At 41.5% G+C, this 23,413-nt stretch overlaps 1 protein-coding gene across 8 annotated transcripts in view; it reads left to right on the top strand.

Annotated features, from left to right (window-relative positions):
- Nucleotides 1-23,413, top strand: part of LOC306916556 (anoctamin-4-like) — a 124,075-nt gene that overhangs the window by 55,326 nt on the left and 45,336 nt on the right. For all 8 annotated transcript variants that reach the window (XM_079494463.1, XM_079494465.1, XM_079494464.1 and 5 more), the window contains exons 8-15: nucleotides 2,232-2,276; nucleotides 2,941-3,069; nucleotides 4,529-4,635; nucleotides 5,825-5,880; nucleotides 8,448-8,569; nucleotides 10,121-10,255; nucleotides 16,616-16,712; nucleotides 18,572-18,632. In XM_079494463.1, coding sequence (XP_079350589.1) covers nucleotides 2,232-2,276; nucleotides 2,941-3,069; nucleotides 4,529-4,635; nucleotides 5,825-5,880; nucleotides 8,448-8,569; nucleotides 10,121-10,255; nucleotides 16,616-16,712; nucleotides 18,572-18,632 — 752 coding nt within the window. The remainder of the gene's footprint in view (nucleotides 1-2,231; nucleotides 2,277-2,940; nucleotides 3,070-4,528; nucleotides 4,636-5,824; nucleotides 5,881-8,447; nucleotides 8,570-10,120; nucleotides 10,256-16,615; nucleotides 16,713-18,571; nucleotides 18,633-23,413) is intronic.

The following is a 23,413-nucleotide window of genomic DNA, read 5'->3' as shown; positions in this document are numbered from 1 at the left end:
ACTAAATCTATGGCTGATTTAGTCGACTAAAATGTATTTTGGCGGGCTTTGATGCCGTCATAATGACTCATTTTTACACTTGCTGAAAATAGCAGATCTACAAGCTCACAAGGCGTCGCAGCGCCAAGTGTAAAATGACTTATACTGGATCTCTTGTCCACTATAGTCCCTACCTAACCTTTTTGTCTAGTTTTTATTTGTTGACGAAATTGTCAATATATTTAGTCATCATAGCTTAGTTTTCATTTAGTTTCCGTTTAGTTTTCCTCAGTGAAAAAAGGTAGTCGACGAACATTTTTCGTCTTAGTTTTAGTCGACGAAAACAACACTGCGAGTGTCCCTGCCTGTGGCAGGGTCTCCTGCTGGGCACAGCTGTGCTGTGTTGAGTCACTCAGAGCAGCAGGGCTGTCACTGGACCACAACAAGGGTCACCATCAGTCATATCCAGTGGCGGCCTTATGTTTCAATCGTTTCAATTGAAACGGGCCTTGAGCCTCCAGGGGCCTTTAAAAAAGAAAACAAATAGTAGTAGCAGTAGTAGTAGTAGTAGTACGTCCTGTACGTCCACTTACCACTAGTTGGTAGCAGCTAATAATCACTGTCATGTCACGTTGACCTGTGCTGTTTGTTTGTAATTGTTCCCACTTCCCGGTGCGTGCACTCACTGCACTAGCAGCGCTGAGAGTTGCGATTGCATCATTGTATAGCAACCTCCCAGTTATACATTACAGTATTTTCAAGACAAAGTAAAATTGTTTAATCAAGCTGCTTTTGTGTATTTTTCTACTTGGCTGTGCTGTATGCTGTTCATGCTTTGAAGTCCAATACACACTGACACACAAATTTTTGTTCTTTAATTTTTTTTTAAATTAATACAATTATGACGTCATGAACGGGGCCTCCCCTTAAGGCCGCCCCTGGTCATATCTTGGACATAAAATGGAGCGATAGAAATGAATGCAGTGTGAATTCACTCAGCATTACAGTATTCTGCCGTACGAAGCCAATGTGCTGTAACTACGTTTTCAGTGCGTAATTTGTGTATCTCAAAGGTCAAATTAGCTTTCGTGACTTTGGGGGGGATAAACAATTAGCTAGAAATTAACTAGAAAGATGCAATCCTGCGGAATTGCGAGTGTGGTTGCCTATCTCTATAGGAGTGTTGTTCAATTATAAGAGTTGTATGTCACCGTATACTGTCCAGTCAGATGAGGGCAATTAAGCACACAAATGCTTCGGGAAGAGTTCCGAATATATGGCCAATCGGAGGGGAGAATATGAGCAGCCCTTATATTAACTGCCTCTGGTGCTAGTATGAATTCAGTATAATACTTCCTCTCAGTGGCGTGCACAGATAGACACTAGGGGGTGCTAGAGCACCCCCTGCCCTTTTAGCAATGTGCCCTTTCGGGGCTTTATTTTGTAAAGTTACACTGTACAGTATGTGGACCATGGTAACATTGATCAATTCTTGATAAAAAGCTTCTAATATATTATTTAGGCCCCACAATCTATAAATCTCACACTATTAAGGCAACCGGCCGGTTCCACGCGCTGCACAAAGTGCCCTTTTTTTCCACTTGAGCACCTGCCCCTCTAAATGTCTGTGCACGCCACTGCTTCCTCTTTCACTTTACATTGCGAAAGACAAAGGGTGACCGGCCCGCGCTTTTGCAGTAGTTGCTCCTACATTATGGAACGCCCTGCCTTTCACTTTAAAAAACGCTGAGTCTGTTGATATTTTGAAGCGTATGTTGAAAACGTTTTTTATTTCGGAAACATTTTCCCCGACCTTCTTGATTATGTTTGGTGTTATTGCTTGTTGTACTCCATTTTTCCTTGCATCATTACATTATGTCTTGTTTTAATTTGATTGATTATATTGTGTTCACTGTACAGCACTTTGTAGCCTTGTTTCGAAAAAGGTGCTTTATAAATAAAATGTACTTTACTTACGTACTTATATTCTTTGTGTAAATCTACCCAGTCCACCCATGGTTGCCATACGGCGGAATACTATTGCAAATGTGGCTGGATCGGGGCTGTAAATTAAGTTATTATTGGCTTAATCCATATTCATTGTATTTTATTATTAGTAGTAGTAGTGGTAATAATAGTAGTGGTGTTTTCATTGCCATTATTATTTTTACTAGACTATTATAGATCTGTATAATGTGCATTTATTATTTATGAACTGCTCAATCCTATTTATGACCTGCTCAATATTTCAGGAGGAAAATCTATTATATGCAACGAAGGCACAGGTTTATGACTCGGTGAGTGGCAACCTCATACTTCATTGATTTTCATGAAACAGAAAATTGCGTGTATAATGTATTAAAACCGCCAACTATGCAACTATGCAGTGTTGATTTTGACAGCAAATTTAGATTTTTGTTTGTCATATAGTCTTTTTTTGAATAGTTTTCATTTAGTTTTAGTCACATTTTAGTCACCCGGAATGTCGTAGTGTTAGTCTAGTTTTAGTCGACTAAATATCATAAGGTTTTAGTCGAAAGATCTACAGTTGATTTAGTCGACTAAAATGTATTTTGGCGGGCCCTGATGCCGTCGTAATGGCTGATTTTACACTTGCTGAAAATAGCCGATCTACAAGCTCACAACGCGTCGTAGCGCGGCGCATTGTGAGCTTGTAGATCGGCTATATTCAGCAGGCAACCACGTGTAAAATGACTCACCGGTATGTCTTTTACTTATAATGGATCTCTTGTCCACTAGTCCCTTACTAACATTTGTTGACGAAATTGTCACTATATTTAGTCTTAGTTTTAGTCATCATAGCTTAGTTTTCATTTAGTTTCCATTTAGTTTTCATCAGTGGAAAAAAGGTAGTCAACGAGTCACACTTTTAGTCGACAAAAATCAACACTGCAACTATGCATAATAATAATGCATTCTAATCTAAATGTTTGATCTCAGGATGGAGAAACGGATCAACAAGCTACGTGGCTGGCTTCCCCGCAAGCCCATGAAGTTTGACGAGAACCTGCCCGAGCTGGAGGAGAACGAGAGTTTCACCGCACCGTTCAGTCGCTCCAGAATACACCAGTGAGTTTTTTAACGATTTTGGAGCCCATTTATTTCACACAGACCCCCTTTCCACCGGTTCGTTCCAAATGGGAACTGGTTCAGTTCTTTTTGGTTCTTAGTCCATGAGCCAGAGCTCCAAAATTGGAACGTTAATTATGAATTGAGTGGGCAAAACCATACCTATATTAGATCGTTATCACCATGAAACTTCCCCAGTTGATTACTTACAATAAATCATTGTCTTCGTGTATTACAAATTTTAAATTTTTAAATATGCAAATGGCATATGTAGGAAAATGTGCAAAATAATATAAAATGCTACTACTGTGGAAGGGTTATCATGTATTAATTTACTTGTATTGATCCTATAAACAATTTATTATAGGTCTAGTTTTTCCCACCAATTTTGGAGCTCTGGCTCATGGACTAAGAACCAAAAAGAACTGAACCGGGAACCAACCGGTGGACCCAGTGTCAATTGTCTAATGTAATCTAATCTTACACTCCCTCTGTCAACCTGGGGAGAGCAACGGACTGACCTCATGCTTCCTTCAATGCATGATGTGTCCAAGCCGCTTCTTATCAACCTGACAGGGGGGAGTTTCCCCGGTTGCACGTATCACGTGGAAGGAACACGTTATTCCAACCAGTTCCTTTCCCCTCCATCAGGGGCCCCGGCTGACCAGGGGGAGGCCGTATAGAGACCAGGATTACTGCTTGTTTTGTTTGTGAGCGTACGTACCCTAGGGGACACGGCGGGGAGAACATGCAAACTCCACACGGAAAGGCCCTTTCACCAAACCCACCTAGGGTATGAGCAGTTTAAAGGAACACTTATCTCTGTATTTGGGTCCTCACTAATGCTTGCTGTTTTCAGTGCCATTTTGGTCTTCTTGTACTGCGTCTCAGAGGATAGATACATTCACAGGTGACGTCATCGGCAGGGACATCTCTAGAGAGGCACAGAATTGTTTGCTCGTCATGTGGAGTATATATATATATCTAAAAGAGAAAACCAGCACTCACGGAACTCTCGTTTTAAGGCACTTTTAATTCATGTAATGGTTGGCATCAGGGGTGGACTGGCCACAGGACCTACGACCGTAGGGGGCCGCTCAAGTTATGATATGATTTTTTGTTTTTTGACAGGCAGGCAAAGTGAGTGAGTGGGCCAAATTCGCGCTAAAATGACCGGGCCGAATTTTTGTCCAAGTCCAGCTCTGGTTGGCATGGTATGCTGCAGAGCAGCGGCACAACGAACGCATTTCTGCGTTCAAGCCTTCATCAGCGTTGTCTGAGACAACGCTGATGAAGGCCGAAACGCGTTTGTTGTGTCTTTTAGAGATGTTTCTGTAAAGTTACTTAACCGACCTGGTAAAAAATGCGCAGAGAGTTTGAGAGTGCGAGCTACTACCTCATTAATACGGAGTATAACCGCATGTAAAAACATTTTTCCTTTTTTGTACCTGCGTTACAGTTTCATTATTCACAACAAAGACACATTCTTCAACAACGCCACCAGGAGTCGAATCGTCCACCACATCTTGCAAAGGATTAAATACGAGGAGGGTAAAAATAAGATTGGTGAGTTTTTCATTTTATCTTTTTAATATATGTCACTTTATTAACAAGTGCAAAGTAACACGCAGGAACCATTCGCACTAGAGCCGGGTTGGGGTGGCCACACTCTTTTGACTTGAGAGCTACTTTCAGAATGACCAGCTCAACAAGATCTACCCACCAGTGTTGTTTTTGGCAGCAAATTTTGATTTTAGTTTTAGTCGTAGTCTCTTCCATAGTTTTCATTTAGTTTCAGTCACATTTTAGTCACCTGGAATGTTTTAGTGTTAGTCTAGTTTTAGTCGACTAAATCCACAGTTCATTTAGTTCATTTAGTTTACAAATAGCTGATCTACAAGCTCACAACGCAGCGCGACGCGTTGTGTGCTTGTAGATCTGGTATTTTCAGCATGCAACCAAGTGTAAAATGACTTATACTGGATCTCTTGTCCACTAGTCCCTGTCTAACATTTTAGTCTAGTTTTTATTTGTCGCCGATATTGTCAGTATATTTAGCCTTAGTTGTAGTCATCATAGCTTAGTTTTCATGTAGTTTCCATTTAGTTTTCGTCAGTGAAAAAAGGTAGTCGACGAACATTTTTCCTCTTATTTTTTGTCGACGAAAACAACACTGCTACCCATCAAATAAAATATTAATCCCATTGCTGAAAACAGTTTAAAAATGTACCTGCGGCGCTGTCGTTACACACAGACAAACGCACATGGAATGGCAAACAGATGGGGGAAAATGTATATATATTTTTTGTATGGTATATCTTTGTATAATGCTACCGACGTTGACCTTGAAAACAACAAAGTAGGCATATTGCATTCTAGGTTTGAGATGACAGGCCCCTTTTGATGTCAATCAATCATTTTATTTATATTTAAATTATATATGTATATATTTTAGGTGTGTGTGTGTGTGCGTGTGCGCGTGCGTGTGCATGAGTGCGTGTGCGGGTAAGGCCTCCATATTACGCTTAGGCCGCCCAAATGGTTGGCGGCGGCGGCGGCCAAACTTTGCCCTTGACGTGTGTGTGATTGAAAAGCAAACGGCTTTGAAAGCTTGAAGAAAAGTGAACAGAGATCACGGTCGTTATTCTGGTAATGGCGATGATGATCGCTGTGTTTGTGGTGCCGTCCCGTAGCAGCTGTTGTTCTACTTGGTTTGATCTCGCTCCATCGTTCACGCTTCTCTGTTCTCACGCAGGGCTTAATCGTCTGCTGATGAATAATACGTACGAGTCAGCGTTTCCTCTCCATGAGGTAATTAATTTAAATTTTATTAATTGACTCACTTATTTTCCTCTCAATGAGCGCTTGTTGTAAATGAATCACCTAGTGTCCTGCGGTACAGCTCTTGTTTCTGAAATTGCACATAATGCTCCTGCATCAACATTTGTGACCAAATTTGACTGAGGGACTGCCATTGGATTCTTTTTTTAAATTTTTCGTTTTTTTCTTGTCATATGAAAGCAGGGAATCATAGCTTCAAATTGACATATTGGTTGTTCAGTTTGACCCACCAGTTATAGAGTAATGTCTTGCAGAAAACAGCGAGTTGAGAAAACGGGCTTGAAAGTTTCACTTCTGTGGACTCTAACATTACACCTAGCTACATGTTTAAGCATTTATTTCATATTTACATGTCGATTTCAGCTCTGACACTTATTTCAGACATGCTCTAGTATGTGAAGAGTCTGCATTAACTAACTAAAAAAACAAAAAGAAAAAACAAAAAGTTGGAGGTTGCGCGATGGCAGGCTCTCAGTCAAATCTGGTCACATTTGTCAGCCTTCTGATTGGTCCCTGACTGACTAACCAGCAGGCTCTTTCTGCCTTGTTCCGCCCTGGTTCCGCCTTGTTTATGTTGAATTTGCTAAAACATCATTTTTGGGGGAAAAACAAACATGATATGCCCAGTCACCATGCTGCACCTGTGATGTTCCTTTTTACTGACACCAAGTTGCCTGACGAAGGTCAATAGACCGAAAGCCCTGTCTGAATTACATGCGGTCCCCCCGAAAGCTTGCAATTAATCTATTGATTGTGCAAAGATTTGAGTGTGCAGAGAGCCTCCCTTTATTTTTTCATAAATATACTTTTATGACTCCAGCACCTCACCTAAATCCTTCAGCAGCCATGAGCGGTGGCTTTACATTTACATTTTACATTTACATTTTTTACTGACTAAAATAAGAATTGAATGCACAGAATATCAATACGAAGCAACTGAAAAAACACCTTATTTCAATGGTATAGTGGATGGAGAGAAAGGATTTTTGTCCAACCACAAAACGCTATCCAATGGGTGCGAAGAGGGGCACAACCACCGGCGGGACTTGACAAAGGGTGAATTATAGAAACGGCAGGACGCTGCGTTGTTGAAAACAAGCGCTTCCAACACTGTGACACCACATGCAGGGGCATTAATGTGGGCATTGTTATTAACTTAAAGGGCCACTTCACCCCTTTTGCAACCAGATCTTATTTTAACCCATTTAGGTTTCAAATAAAATAAAAAGTCTTCTGAAAGAATATATATTCAAAGATTTGTGCCGCATTTTCACGATTTTTCAAAAATAGCAGATCTACAAGCCCGTAGCGCGCCACTCGGTGGCACGCTATGAGCTTGTAGATCTGCTATTTTTCAATAGCTAAAGTATAACATAATGCTTAGTTAAAACACCAAAAGGGGTTCCCGCCCAGAATGGGTTAATGATGTTTGGGAGACAAGAAACACTTTCCTGGGGTTATTATGTGGGTAATATGTGTTTTTAGATATTGTAGTATTTCAACGTGCCCATGGGCTCCATGATGTCATGGACACTGGGCTCACTTCCTTCCTGGACTACAATTCCCATAATGCTTTGGTCAACCGCTCCTCCTTGTGGATAGGGGGATAGGCTGTCTTACTCATAGACATATATACATAGACGCCTCATTTGCCGCTGCAGTTCATTGGAGGGACGTGTATCCCAATGAAGGCGGAAGTGCAGTGCTGAAGGCTTTTTTTTTTTTTAACAAATCTTTATTACAGTCATGACAATATACATTACAAAACAAGACAAACAAACAAACAAACACAAACAACAAAGTTATTAACAATACAACATCAGAGCCAGGGGGGATTAGATTACTAACAGAAAACATTAAAGAGTGAACACAAAGCAACAGTTCTCCGCAGCTTTCTTATTTAGAAGTGCTGAAGGCATTTGCTGAAGGCGACTGCGTCGCTGCCGAGTGACGTCACTCACGTGACTCCTCCATGTCTCTCGCTGTCACTCAAGTGACTACTGGCCAATCACAGCGCGTCTTTTCCGGGACTTATGTTACGCACGCGGAAGCTTGTAAGCTTCCGCTTTGCTTCCGCTAATGCTTTGCAAGGAATGTCGGGAAAATTGTGCCTTCAATGGTGACACACGCCTCAGAGCCGGAAGGGGCGTCTATGTATATATGTCTATGGTCTTACTGAGACAACATGTAGTCCAGGAAATAAGTGAGCCCAGTGTCCATGACATCATGAAGCCCATGGACACTTTGAAATACTGTACTAAAATATCTAAAAACACATATTACCCTGCATGAAAACCCCAGGAAAGTGTTTCTTGTCTCCCAAACATCATTAAAATAAGATCTGGTTGCAAAAGGGGTGAAGTGGCCCTTTAACGTATGTGTGTCCGTATGAATCCATCCCTCCCTCTTTCATCCTGTGTGTTTGTACTGTATATCCATCTGTGGTACATCGTGTGTGTGTGTGTGTGTGTGTGTGTGTGTGTGTGTGTGGTGTGTGTGGTGTGTGCGTGCGTGCGTGCGTGCGTGCGTTTGGACAGGGGAGCCACCGAAGCAAAAACTCAGTGCGGACACATGGAGCCGACAACCAGCGCCATCTGCTCTATGAGTGCTGGGCCTGGTGGGGGGTGTGGTACAAGTACCAGCCACTGGACCAAATCAGGTACTTTAGAGCACTGGTTTTCAAGTCCTTTTTCATGTTTCAAGGACTCCTAAATTGACATGTATTAGCCTGCGGACCCCCATTTGAAAAGATATGCCAGGGACCCCTATGAGAAGATTTGTATTGCGGTTCTAGCAGTGACTCTCAACCATTTTCATTTCAAGGACCCACAGTTTGACATGCATTAGGCTACGGACCCCCATTTACTGATTTTTTTTTTAAAATCTCTGGGACACCAATTTCGTAAAATCAATGTTAATTTAACTCTGAGAGTGTACGAATGGAACCAAATGGGTCCATCTGGTTCCATTCGTACACTCTCTGAGTTACAGACCCATAAGGGTCCATTTGGTTCCTAACTATCATTTAGGTGTGGACCCCCTGGAACTCCCTCAAGTACCCCTGCTGGGGGTCCCCGGACCCCACTTTGGGAAGCACTGCTTTATAGTAGTGGTTTTCAACCCTTTTCATATCAAGGTCCATTATTTATTCAGCATTTGAGCCACAGACCAGCATTTGATGAGATGTAGCCTCTCAGACCCCAAAACTAAAGACTATTTTGTTGTCCATGCTGTATTGATGTTGGTACCAGGCAAACTTTGATCAGAAATAACAATTATTCTATATACATTCTCTAATTGCGTTGACATCTTGTAAGTTAAGTAATGCAGACGTTTAACAATAATTTGAGAGTGTAAAAGGAAACCAAAATGGACCCTTATGGGCCCATTAGAAATACTGTAGACTAGAGAGCACAAACATTTGCTTGTGCTATCCTGCGGAAAGTGTTTTGATCGATGTTTTTTCCCCAAATACAATGTTTGTTTGTTATAATAACTGCGGCATCGGAAAAAAACATTGACGAAAATCACAGAGGCTCTCCTTCAATAACGAGCCCAATGTGTTAAATAACAGTTGAACGAAAGCATGTACTTTACTTTTACTTTACTTTACTGTATTCGTTTATTTAGTCGGGACAGTGTATATTGATGAACATTACATTACAAATGCAGTGTAAATATACCAGATTTAGCAAAACATGCTAATTTCCATCTGCAGTCCCCAGACATCAAACATCAAACAATACAAACAGGACTTATACAGGACATAGCATACAAATACCTAGTACATTTCAAACGTAATAAGACTAGTAAGAATACAAAATAAGAAAATATGAAACTATTATTAGGGTAGGTTTACTCTATTTTGGACTAAGTGTCACACTCACAAGACTGGTTATTTTTTAACCATTGTTTCAATTGTCCTTTAACCCATTTTGGGGCGAGAACCCCTTTTGGTTTTAGCATTATGTTATGCTTTAGCTATTGAAAAATAGCAGATCTACAAGCTCATAGCCGCCACCGAGTGGCGTGCTACGAGCTTGTAGGTCTGCTATTTTTGAAAAATTGAAGAACGACATAGAAACTGAAAAAGAATTCAGAAAACTGTCAGGATGTAGAAGACATTTTTAGAATCTGATCTCAGGTCAAAATGGGTCAAAAGCTGTGAAAGTGGGGATCTCCTGATTTGAAGTTGATGTGCTCCTCTTAGGAAGTACTTTGGGGAGAAGATCGGCCTGTATTTCGCCTGGCTGGGCTGGTACACTGGCATGCTGTTCCCTGCAGCGTTGGTGGGCCTGCTGGTGTTCCTCTACGGCGTGTTCACGCTGGAACACTGCCAAGTCAGGTAACGGGAGAGGAGAGAGCTCCGCCGTGTTGTAATGCTCACCAGGCTTGACCCACATCTGTCTACATCATCTTAGAACTATTACTTAATCCATTAACTCTTTGAGAGTTTCAAGGATTTCTATACAGTTTGTAGACTTCTCTATGGAAAAATGGCATTTTTGAATGATTTATTGAAAATTCTCTGCTGTGAATGTGTGACAACGAAAGACCTTCAGAGAAAGCTTGGCTTGTCTGCTTCCAGGAAAAAAATGAACTGAGTTGATAAAATGTTTAGTTTGTGTGTTGGAAGCCATTTAAAAGAGCCTGCATTTACACTGGGTAGTGTTTCTAGGACAACAAAAAAAGTTATGCCCGGTTGAAGTTTTATTTTCTAAATAACTTTTTTTCTGCTGGGCGTACATAGCCATGCAATATCTCATTTTAAAGGGTGAGTTGTCTAGTTCAATTAAAATAAAATAAAAAGTTTCTCACATGTACCACTGTAGATATTTTGCCATCTATAAATAGCATGGTCAGTCATGATCAATCTGACCTATCCAGCTAAAAGTCCCCCTAGCTCTGAAATGGAACATCATATAAACTCAATTCTTTTTTGGGGTAAAATTAGACATTCTAACGCACATTTTGATATATACCATGTTTACATAGTCTTACCAGTACCTTGTCTATTCATGCATGTATCTCAAAAACCTGTTGTGAAGAAACAGTTTTGATAAAAAACACATCCAAGGACATTGTTTTTTATATGACTTTGTGCCCATGATATGTATCAAAATATAGACTTGAATGTATACTGTATTATAACAAAAAAATTGGGTTCTTACCATCTACCGTTACAGAGTAAATCACAGTTGAAACTCGCTTAGTCAAACCATAAACCTCAGAATAGTGAACAAAATAGCCATGACAGGTCTAACTCATTGTAAAAGCTTGTCTTTTATTTTTTATGACTAACATAATACAATTATAATAAATATTACAGAAAATAAATAGGCCTACATACAAAACAGTTGTCCCCAAACTCCCCAGTGTCCCCAAACCACTGCATTCCAGTTGTTCTTGACGGTGTGTGTGTGTGTAGGCTAAATTTAAAAAAAACAACAACTGAAATGAATGAATGCATCCGGTTCAGTGTCGGAGAACTCCATCGTAGTCTTGACTCTTCGTCTTCATCATCATCATCCTCCTCCTCCTCCTCCTCATCTGATGCCAGTTCTAAATATATAAAAATAAACATTTAGCTGTAGTCAGCCCGGCCAATAGCCAGTTGGGGGGGGGGGGGGGGACGTAGGCTATCTGACATCATCGTCATCATCATCATAATCACACGGAGACACACTAAACAATGTACAATCATGATTGTGTACAATATACAATGAATGCAATTATCATGCAAGCTCAGACGTCAATGAAACGTCATACAGATCTTATATAATACGCTACTGTTAGCTTCACTCCCCGTCCCCCCGCCGATCCTTGTAGCAAGGTCATCATAACCAACCACGCGTTGCTTCAGTAAACGATGCATGTTTGTTCTCCGTCTTTGTAGACAGTAAATAAAAAGGAGCGAACATTACTCTAAAGATCAGATCGCCTATAAGGCACGCTACAATATAAAATACTTGTACTGCCATGCGTGCATGCCTGCTACGATACATTTGTACTGCACCAACCAACCGATCGACACCAACCCCCCCTCCAACCATTAGCCAGCACCAATGCACCGACCAACACCATTAGCCAGCACCTTTGGTGCTGGCTAATGGCTGGGGGCCATCGTGGTGAGTCATTCTGGCGTCATGATCTGACTAGTAGTAGTAATTATCCAAGCATCTATTTGTAGCGATCATCTTATGATTTCTGATCACTATAGAAGGGCATTTTCTACAATAAGATTACCTCAAAACATTCCGGGTTGATCGTCTTCTTCAATGGTTTCCCGGTATAGCTCATCGGACGACGATGGGGAGACAATGAAAAAAGGAGGGAGGGAGCAGCGAGTCTCGCTGTAAGCACTGGACCAGGGCTACTCCGCCTGGAGAAGGCGACTGGGACGCGTATGGATCAATACTACTACCACAAAACTCGCTCAAATAAATAGTACTGCTTTAAACTTTTTCTGCTAGAAAATCGCTCGGGCGAGACGGCAAAACAGGCAAAGCAATGAAAACTATGAAGACTCCCTCTGCCCCCACTGTTTACAGGGGGTGGGACCAGCTTCCAATGGCAACACGTACACGTGTGTCACGTGACACGGGTTTTCTGGGTAATGTAGTTGGAATATAAGCTCAGGAATTTAAACAGCGCTTCGGAGCATATTAACACTTTGATTGCTGGAAGATCTCAACAGGCCTATTTGGATGTTGCTGCCATTTAACATTGCACAAAGGCCTTGTTCGGGGGCCCACAGTAAAATGTTCTCTTATAGCGAGAATCACACGCCTACATCAAAAGAAAGCTGAACTTGTCCACTTCAATTAAAAAAATACATTTTGATTTGACCATGTTCCATTCTGGAGATATTGACCTTTTTGCAACACCTGCATTTGCCTGGAAGTGGTTATCTTGAACAGCGAGCAGAGTTATGGATGGTTTAAAGTCAGAGACATTGACAGGCAGATATAAAATTGAACCCAATAAATATCCTATACATCCTATACACCGAATGAAAGCCCTGAATGTGTACTTTTACGAGGAAAACAGTAAACATTGATCCCATCTACAGTTAGACAGTAATTGGTTATTGAATGCAGCTTGTGCCCACCAGATAACTTCAGAGAAGACATGGACGTGAACTCCTCAATATTCACAAAATAAGGCCTATAGCGACATATAAATACTATATACCGTATGAAACAGAAGACTCTCTGCTTTCATAAGGAAAAAAATTGTACTGTAATAATAAAAAAATCACACCCCTGTGAAGTGAGCAGTGCAACTCTACTTCTCTACTTATTCACTACAGCTCGCTATATACGGACTGAGGCAGAAAGTCATGTAAACCTTTTATTTACAGTTTGGTCTGTAAACTTCTACTGTAATAATAAAAATCACACCCCTGTGAAGTGAGCGTTGCAACTGTTCTGTACTTATTCACTACAGCTCGCTATATACGGACTGAGACAGAAAGTCATGTAAACCTTTTATTTACAGTTTGGTCTGTAAACTTCTACTGTAATAATAAAAATCACACCCCTGTGAAGTGAGCGGTGCAACTGTTCTTTATAGTTGCGCGGTGCAACTGTAGAGAACAGTTGCACCGCTCACTTCACAGGGGTGTGATTTTTATTATTACAGTAGAAGTTTACAGACCAAACTGTAAATAAAAGGTTTACATGACTTTCTGTCTCAGTCCGTATATAGCGAGCTGTAGTGAATAAGTACAGAACAGTTGCAACGCTCACTTCACAGGGGTGTGATTTTTATTATTACAGTAGAAGTTTACAGACCAAACTGTAAATAAAAGGTTTACATGACTTTCTGCCTCAGTCCGTATATAGCGAGCTGTAGTGAATAAGTAGAGAAGTAGAGTTGCACTGCTCACTTCACAGGGGTGTGATTTTTTTATTATTACAGTACAATTTTTTTCCTTATGAAAGCAGAGAGTCTTCTGTTTCATACGGTATATAGTATTTATATGTCGCTATAGGCCTTATTTTGTGAATATTGAGTTCGGGTCCATGTCTTCTCTGCAGTTATATCTGGTGGGCGCAATGTGCATCCACCCAGTATCCAATTTATGACAAACTGTACATGGGATCTCTTTTCCTCGTAAAAGTACACATTCAGGGCTTTCATTCGATGTATAGGATGTATAGCATATTTATTGTGTTTATTGTTATATCTGCCTGTCAATGTCTGACTATAAACCTTCATAACTATGCTTTCTTTTTGATGATGATTGCCGCCTCGCCTAATCTATCTCACTGCTTTCATTGTTTTGATCGCAGTAACATTGGGGGGGGGGTCATGGGCACATTGGGCAGCAAAAGTCTTGATCCGTACGGCTATAAAAAGTCCCATTCCACCGTTCGGTTCAGAACTATAGTATAACACGGTGAGACGCGTTGTCATCAGCTGATTTTGTTTTTCAAGCTAGTGTAGGGGAACATGCCTGGGCATGCTAGCCTGGCACGGCCAGACTCATAGCGAGGGTTCACTGATGTTTCCTCCGGGGAAGAATCTTCAGTGAATCCCCGCTATGAGGCTGGCCAAGCCAGGCTATGGGCATGCAGCTTGGGGGCGATGGAGGGGGAAAAAAGCGTCACCCGGCTGTGATGTCGACGAGAAGGAAAAAATGACTTCCACAGATGACAACACCACGGTTTAGGTCGCGGAAAAGTTCGTTATACATTACACCCGGGTCGATTACGTCCCCGACGCGTTCATTGCGGTCTTATCACTACAATTATAATGAATAAAAAAGCGTTACAATCACACGTCTGAGCGATCTCCGATTATGACGGCTCTGCATGGCGATACGTGATCCACCAACGGTAGACCTCTCCTCCTGCAGGAGAAACAGGAGGGGAGGGGGGAATCGAGTATAAAAGCCAATAGGTGGAGGAAAGCCTGGTGAGGCGAGGTTAGGTGAAATTTGATTCTTTTCATACACGGGCTACATCGGCATGGGCGCAGCCATTCTACACTGGTTTATACACGTAAAGCGGTCCGCCCTCCTGTTTTCAGGAGGGGAGGTTTTTTTTTTTTTTTTGGTTTTTTTTTCTGATCACGTGAGCGGGACTAAGCAGCAATGATAGGGCGATGGTTCTTCATTGTCCGGGTGGGTAAAAAGATGAATGAAAGTATGCTATAAAAAAGTGATTGAAACGTATTGATACGTGATCCGCACCCGACGTTTGATTAATTGATAACGTATTGATACGCGATCCGCGTTGGGAGTGTTAATATGTTTAGATTAATCAAAAAAGAGAAAGACGCCAATTGGCGTCATTGCTCATTTACGGAATTCTGATGAAGACGCCAATTGGCGTCTTTGCTCTTCTAAGGGTTAAGAGCTGACATCTATACAACATCTTAAAACTATCACTCTTAACCACATTATAACCACTGTCTGTCCTATACTGTATGTTGGGCAAAATCAATTAAAAGTGTCAAAAACATTTTAAAAACATTTTTAAACAAACAAAAGAAAAAATAGTGGCGATTCTTGCTATGTTGTACAACAAAATATAGGCTATGGGGCTTAAATGCTTAAAGGACAACTTGTTTGTTTTTTTCAACCAAGGTTCATGTTTTAGGTTGTTATTAGAGAAAGTAAAAGATGAGTGTGTTTGCTGCTTTCTTTCGTTTTAGCGATTTTAGCTATTTTTGACAGGGTGGCGTGGCGGGGGCATTGGAACATGGGGCTAAATATGTATTTTTGTACAAAATAACATGGTGATTTATTTCTTTATTATTTACTATAGTCCTACTAGATCCCAGGAAATTACATCTGGCAACAAAATCTCACGGGATCTATTGAATATAAAGGGGGAGGTGACAAACTGACATATTGAGCCTATGACACGCAGCATGGCATTCCCATAATACAGTACCTTCAGATACATTAGGGCCGTCAACGATATATTCCAAATTTGAACATGTTAAATCACATTGTAAAAAATATACGCAGACTTTCGATTGTGATTTGACTGTGGGAAAAATAACAATACGAAAGCAGCGGTCTGGGTTGCTACAGTTGGAGGCCATCGATATTGTCCTTTTCTTTTTGCTGAGGTTTGCGTGATCTGCGCAAAAGGACAGTTAATCCATTTTGGGCGGGAACCCCTTTTGGTGTTTTAAACATTGTTATAATTTAGCTATTGAAAAATAGCAGATCTACAAGCTCATAGCGCGCCACCGAGTGGCGCGCTACGAGCTTGTAGGTCTGCTATTTTTGAAAAATCGTGAAAATATTTATTTCAGAAAACTGGAGGATTTAGAAGGATTTTTTAAAATTTTGAGGTCAGGCCTAAATGGGTCAAATGATAAGGGACAATATCGGTGGCACCCAACTGTATAATCTCGTGAGATCACAGTTCCGTTGTTCTCTAGCTGCCACATGCAGGGCCTGCAATGAATCCTCGGGCAGGAGTCACGTAACGTCACTTTAATTGATTAAACATTAACATGCAGGCAAAAGGTGAAACGAGCGATCCGTGCGCTAATGACAGAGTTCACGACCCAACGTGGCCGCAGCGCGGAGAGAGTTATCTGGCACTGGATTACACACTCACAGTTACATGGATTGATTATCGTTGCCTGTTTCATGTCAAGGAAAAAAGACACTTATGGGTCATGCTTGTCACAACACAGCTCCAATCAAGTTGTTGATGCTTTTTGTCTGTTTCCCCAGTAAAGAAATCTGCCAAGCCACAGACATCATAATGTGTCCCATTTGTGATGAATACTGCCCCTACCTGAGGCTGTCGGACAGCTGCATCTATGCCAAGGTAATCTTAAAGACTAGAGACCGGCCGGCGGCCAATATACTGTCATTTTGGCTGACATTATTATTATTTGACTTTTTGGACGACATCTGTATGAACTTCTGCATGTGTCCCTATTTTAGCCACTTTCAACCTGGCATCCCATATCTTGGGCATATCATAGGCCCACATTTTTGAAGGGTTAGATGTTAGATGTTTTGACCAAAATTTTGGTCAAAACATCAGTCATGTGTGGGCTAAGAGACTCTTCAAAATCAGGATCGGCATCGAAAAATCTAGCATCAGTCGGGCTATAATAAAGATAACTGCAAATACACCACAAAAACCACAAAAATGTAAAGGATTTCATGAGCAGCAGTTAACTCTTAAGTCAAGGGTTCTCAACCCGTGGGTCGCGACCCCTCGGTCGCCAAATTATTTTGGGGGGTCCCCAAATTATTTTCAAAAATATATATATATATATTTTGCAACTGAATGGCTGGAAAATGGAAATGAAGAGTTTACATAGTACACATAGTACATGCATAAACTTTCCTTAATGATTATCCGCTCCACACGTCCCAAACTCTTCTCCCTTCTGGCCCCAAAACTGTGGAATGCACTTCCCGTTGCAATCAGAACTGCAGCATCACTCCCAATCTTCCGCCGTAGTCTGAAGACCCACCTTTTCAGACTCCATCATGGCCCATAGCACTTATCCTACCCCCTTAGATAGCACTTTTTAGACTTAGATAGCATTTGAAACAGACTTATAGCATGTCATGTAGACAGCACAATAATTGCATTGTATGTAGTCATAGCACATCATAGTACATATGTATAGCATATGTATAGTTAATATGTATAGTGTCATTATATAGATATGTTCTAGTTACGTTCTTAGCTTACGCATGTTTCTTGATAAATGCATTTTATATATGTGATGTATTCCCATACTTTTGTTCCTGCCTAATGTAAATCGCTCTGGATTAAGAGCGTCTGCTAAATGCCTAAATTGTAAATTGTAAATTGTTCAGTATTCATTTATGATATATTTTCTCTATTTTTAAAGTCAGTTTGTATTGGGGGTGGGGAGGGGGGCGGGTCAGGGGTCGCGAGACATGGCCAAAGCATTTCCAGGGGTCCCCAGCCAAAAACGTTGAGAACCCCTGTCTTAAGTGACAGTTTGCTTTGTGCATTTTCCAATTCTACCCTGTGAAAAAGCACGAGCGTGTCTGTTTTGTCCAGTGTTATCTGATCGTGTAGCTGATTCTGTAATATTTTCCCTTATTTATTTGACCTTGTACTGCGTTTTGGACTAAATAAAGAAATGTAGACTACCCACAGAAACGGCTGGCCAACTATGATCATTACGTCATTCAAAAAGCCATTGGAATTTCCTATAAACACACAGTTGCCAAGTTATCTGATATCAAGTGCGTAAGCCAAGGCTTGGTAAGGAAATCCTTGCATTGTATTGGACTGATCTTAGATTAAAGTATTTTATTAACATAAATGTTCTATTATCACACGGTTATTGTGATTTCTCACACCACGAATGATGGACCTTGTTTTACAGGATTTAATTGTAACATTTCAATTGTTGTTTTTTGAGGGGCGCAAGCCCCTCCTATAGAATATTCAGCTATTAGTGTAGATTATATATTATTACACAAACATTAAATTCCCATTGACAATGAATGGAGAATATACGTCATATGTGTCTGAGCAAATCGACATGCTACATCATGATGATGTTCGATGATAAGAGCACCCCTCACTTCACACAGGTGTGATTTGTAGCATTCTAATGGAGCTAGACAAGTCGAAGCTTTCATGTTTAATACATTTCTATATATTCTTTGTTTCTGTTCTGTTTTCAGCTCACTCATTTGTTTGACAACGGGGCTACCGTGTTCTTCGCTGTATTCATGGCTGTCTGGGGTAAGTTTGATATTGTTTCCTAAGTCCTCCTCCACCAAACAAAACATTGCACTCGGATGTTGTGATGCCCATTCAGTATCGTACGTATGTAGTAACTTCTCAGAAAGATTTAAAACATTGCATTTACTTTCATTCAGTTGTTTGTTTGCACGCTGTACAAATTCATTTTGTTTCATGATGCTGTGCAGCAGTAGTTCTCAAACTTTTTCATATCAAGGACCCCTAAATTGACATTTATTAGCTTGCAGACATCCATTTGAAAAGATATGCCAGGGACCCCCATAAGAGAATATTTTTACGGCTCTAGCAGTGATTCTCAACCCGTTTAAAATGGTAAATGGTGCATTTATATAGATTGTACATTACCTTCACCCATTCACACACCGATGGTGGTGGAAACCATGCAAGGCACCAACCTGCACATCAGGAGCAATTAGGGGTTCTGTGTCAGCTCAAGGACACTTCGACACTAACTCTGGGGGAGCCCGGGTTCGAACTGGCAACCTTGCGGTTACCATCCAGCCACTCTACCCCTGAGCCACCGCCGCTCAAGGACCCACAGTTTGACATGCATTAGGCTAGGACCCCCATTTAATAGCATTTCTATCTCTGAGACCCTAATTTATACTGTAAAATCAATGTTAATTTAACTCTGAGAGTGTACAAATGCATCTGTACACTCTCAGAGTTACAGACCTATAAGGGTAGATTTGGTTCATAACTATCATTTAGCTGGGGACCCCCTGGAACTCCCTGAAGGATCCCTGGGGGTCCCCGGACCCCACTTTGAGAACCACTGCTGTACAGTATATTGACACACTACAGTTGGGTGCCACCGATATTGTCCCTTATCATTTGACCCATTTAGGCCTGACCTCAAAATTTAAAAAAATCCTTCTAAATCCTCCAGTTTTCTGAAATAAATATTTTCACGATTTTTCAAAAATAGCAGACCTACAAGCTCATAGCGCGCTACTCGGTGGCGCGCTATGAGCTTGTAGATCTGCTATTTTTCAATAGCTAAATTATAACATAGTTTAAAACACCAAAAGGGGTTCCCGCCCAAAATGGGTTAACTGTCCTTTTGCGCAGATCACGCAAACCTCAGCAAAAAGAAAAGGACAATATTGATGGCCTCCAACTGTATAAAAACAGGGTGTAATATCTGCATGGCTTCTCAGTGAAGTCAGTCACTATTTTCAGCATGCAACCAAGTGTAAAATTGGGCATTATGAAGGCCCGCCAAAATACATATTTGTTGACAAAATGCAACTATAGATTTTGGAAACTAAAATCGTATTAGTCGACTAACACTATAGACTAACACTAAAACATTTCAGATGACTAAAACATGACTAAAACGAAATGAAAATGTATTCAAAAGACTTATGACTAAAACTAAATCAAAAGTTGCTATAAACACTATCAACACGCAATGTTTGGTTCCCAAGACTTAGTGGTGCCTGGGAGCCACGCTATAAAAATAGTATTTTGGAATTATGTTTACGCATCTACGAATATACCATTTCTGCCGAGCAGCACACAACACTCACTGCTGCATAATTCAGACTTTATATTTGACATATTTGGCATAGTGTCCGCCGGACACTATGCCAAATATGTCAAATATAAAGTCACTGTCCGGTGGAGTGGAGCAGGATCCTGTCAGCGTTGTAAAAGGTCCCAGTATTCCCTGTTATTATAGCAACTATATACTCCAGAAATTGATTGCAAATATTGCAGAGTGGTAGACGACGCAGCCTCCTGGTCCCAGTGCAGACGGGGTGGTTGCAGAGTTACAGACTGCGCAGCCGCAGCCTCCTCGTCCCAGTGCAGACGGTGTGGTTGTTTGTCTGTGAGGTCGTACGGGTGAACGCCTGAAGGGACTGAAAGACGAAGTGGTAACACCAAGCATTAGCTCAAATGAAGAAGTAGCAATATTAATTTGTTTTGCTTCATGCCTGCCAACATGGATTGAAAACACATATTAGCAGTCTTTATTAAAACATAGATTTGCAGCATATGCATATGCAATAGGGCTCATGTGGTTAATTGTAGACTGAGAGACTCGCCCTCACAGACTCTGGAGTCTCTGAGATCCTTCCTAAAAGACTGCCGTTTTGTGTCGGAACGGTAACAGGTCACGTGGGCACCTTGGCCATCTGGGCACCTCCATGTAAAATTGTCTATTTAGTCCAAAATGTTAAAAAAAGAAAGCCTTTCCATACTGCTTGTTCTGCTTTCAACTGTAAGACTTTACTGATTCTGACTGCGTGCGTACAGCATAGCTTCAGGGCAGGCTGGGTGTAAGCTCTGAGCTGACTGCGTTTGTACAGCATAGCCTCGGGCCATGGGCAGGCCGGGTGTGAGCATTCATTATTTTTTTAGGGAACATCAACAGGTTTGGTCTGCCATGGCTAGGGGGTAACGACTTCTTTGTCATGGGATACATAACTGTGACAGAGATGAGAGAGGAAGGCTTTGGGAGAATCGTGAGCTGACAGGGAGGGGACACTGACGAAGGCAGAGGGCTGTCGGAGGCCGATATGCAGTCTGTGTGCACCATGAGCTTAGAATAAACTTCTACGGTATGCATTCAGCTTTCTCCATGGGGCACTGTATATTTTTAACCCTTAGACAGATTACTACTGGAAAACACGTGGAGTTTTGCATTAGTTCTGTCTGACTTGTACGTGATTTTCCGTAGTTCTCTTTTTTTATTAATACCAATAAATTAATTCGGTCCGCACCTCTGTATAGAGTATTGAGCATAAATAACAACTACATTTCCCAGAATTCCCGTGTCACGTGACACACGTGTATGCTTTCCTATTGGAAACTGACGCCCAGCCCCCAGTGAACAGGGGGGTTGGTTGACTCCTCCGAGGTGGGCACTGGAGGAAGAGTTTTTCAGCCAGGTTTGCAGTCGCCGCAAAAAAAACAATCTGAAAAATGATCCATCCGTGTCCAGTGGCATTCTCCAGTCCCAGACCGTTGGCCGGGCTGCAACATCCACCCTCGCGGATTACACGTGTGCAATGTTTTTTCTTCTCCCCACCGGAGTTACCACCAAGGCTGATGCCTTCGCTAAAAGGTAATTTTATTGTATTCTAAAATGCCCTAATATGACATGTCTACTGTCTAGTAAGACGATCCCTATATTTGGCCCGAGCCGACCTAGTGCTGATATCAGATAGATGTGGTAGAACCATATATGGATAGATCTAACTGGTTTAGTCATCGTGACAGGCATAGTCGGAGAATATATAACAAGGGTCGGTACTATAGGTGATCGACGTAGCTAACAAAAACATCTGATCAAATGAATGTATTGTACTGTGTCTTTGTGGGCCGAATCGTGGCATCGTGGCATACAAATAGATGTTTGTATAATTAGTATCACGATAAAATAATATGGCGACGTTAGAATGACACCACCAATGAGTGATCGCGGGTGATCCAGCACCATCGCGTCACCACATTCCACTGGCTGTTGGCTAGTAGTAGTTGCTAACAAACGCTGCACAAATGGTACTGGCTATTGGCCGGGCCACAAGCCCGGGCAATAGCCAGTACCAATGTTGCTGGATGATTGCGACGCAATGGTGCTGGATATACCCTGGGCAGCTAGCTACATTACTAGCGATCACTCATTGGTGTTTCATTCTAACGTCGCCATATTATTTTATGGTGATACTACTTATACAAGCATCTATTTGTATTTTTCATGCCACGACTCGGCCCACAAAGACACTGCACAATAAAATCATTTGATCGCCAGCAGCCGGGTAAAACGCCATGTAATAGTAGCGTGCACTGACTACAGCTAAAATGTTTATCTCTTTTTCTATATTTAGAACTGGCATCAGATGAGGAGGAGGAGGAGGATGAAGAGTCAAGACTGCGATGGCGTTCTCCGACACTGAACCGGATTCATTCATTAATTCATTTCAGGGGGGGGCAGTTTTTGGGTGTTTTTTTTTATTTAGCCTACTCACACATAACCTGACTCCGCCAGATGGGGCAGCAGAGAGTACACTGGGTTCCCCCCTCCTGCTCCCATCTGGGAACTCTCAGGCAGACTTGATGCCCGGCCACAAAACGGCCTGGCCAATCAGCAGCAGCTAGAAGCTGCTGCTAGAAGTTGCTCACAAAACGGACTGGCCAATCAGCAGCAGCTAGAAGCTAGAAGCTGCTGCTAGAAGTTGCTAGAAGCTGCTGCTGATTGGCCAGGCCGTTTTGTGGCCGGGCATCAAGTCTGCCTGAGAGTTCCCAGATGGGAGCAGGAGGGGGGAACACAGTGTACTCTCTGCTGCCCCATCTGGCGGAGTCAGGTTAACTCACACACACACACACCGTCAAGGACTGGGTTTGGGGACATTTGGGAGGAGTAGCTCTGATCCATAGCTCTAAATGCGCATTTAGAGCTATGGATCAGAGCTAGGGGAGGAGTAACTGTTTTGTATGTAGGCCTATTTATTTTCTGTAATATTTATCATTTTATTATGTTAGTAGTCGTAAAAAATAAAAGACGCTTTTACAATGAGTTAGACCTGTCATGACTATTTTGTTCACTATTGTGAGGTTTATTGTATATGACTAAGCAAGTTTCAACTGTGATTTACTCTGTAATGGTAGATGGTAATAACTCAATTTCTTTTTTATAATACAGTATACATTCAAGTCTATATTTTGATACATATCATGGGCACCAAGTCATATCAAAACAATGTCCTTGGATGTGTTTTTATCAAAACTGTGTTTCTTCATAACAGGTTTTT

The sequence above is a fragment of the Electrona antarctica genome, assembly GCF_951216825.1.
Source record: "Electrona antarctica genome assembly, chromosome: 23".
NCBI classification, from domain to species: Eukaryota; Metazoa; Chordata; class Actinopteri; order Myctophiformes; family Myctophidae; genus Electrona; species Electrona antarctica.
The sequence above is the reverse complement of the archived record's forward strand: the minus strand, read 5'-3'. Positions and strand labels throughout refer to the sequence as shown.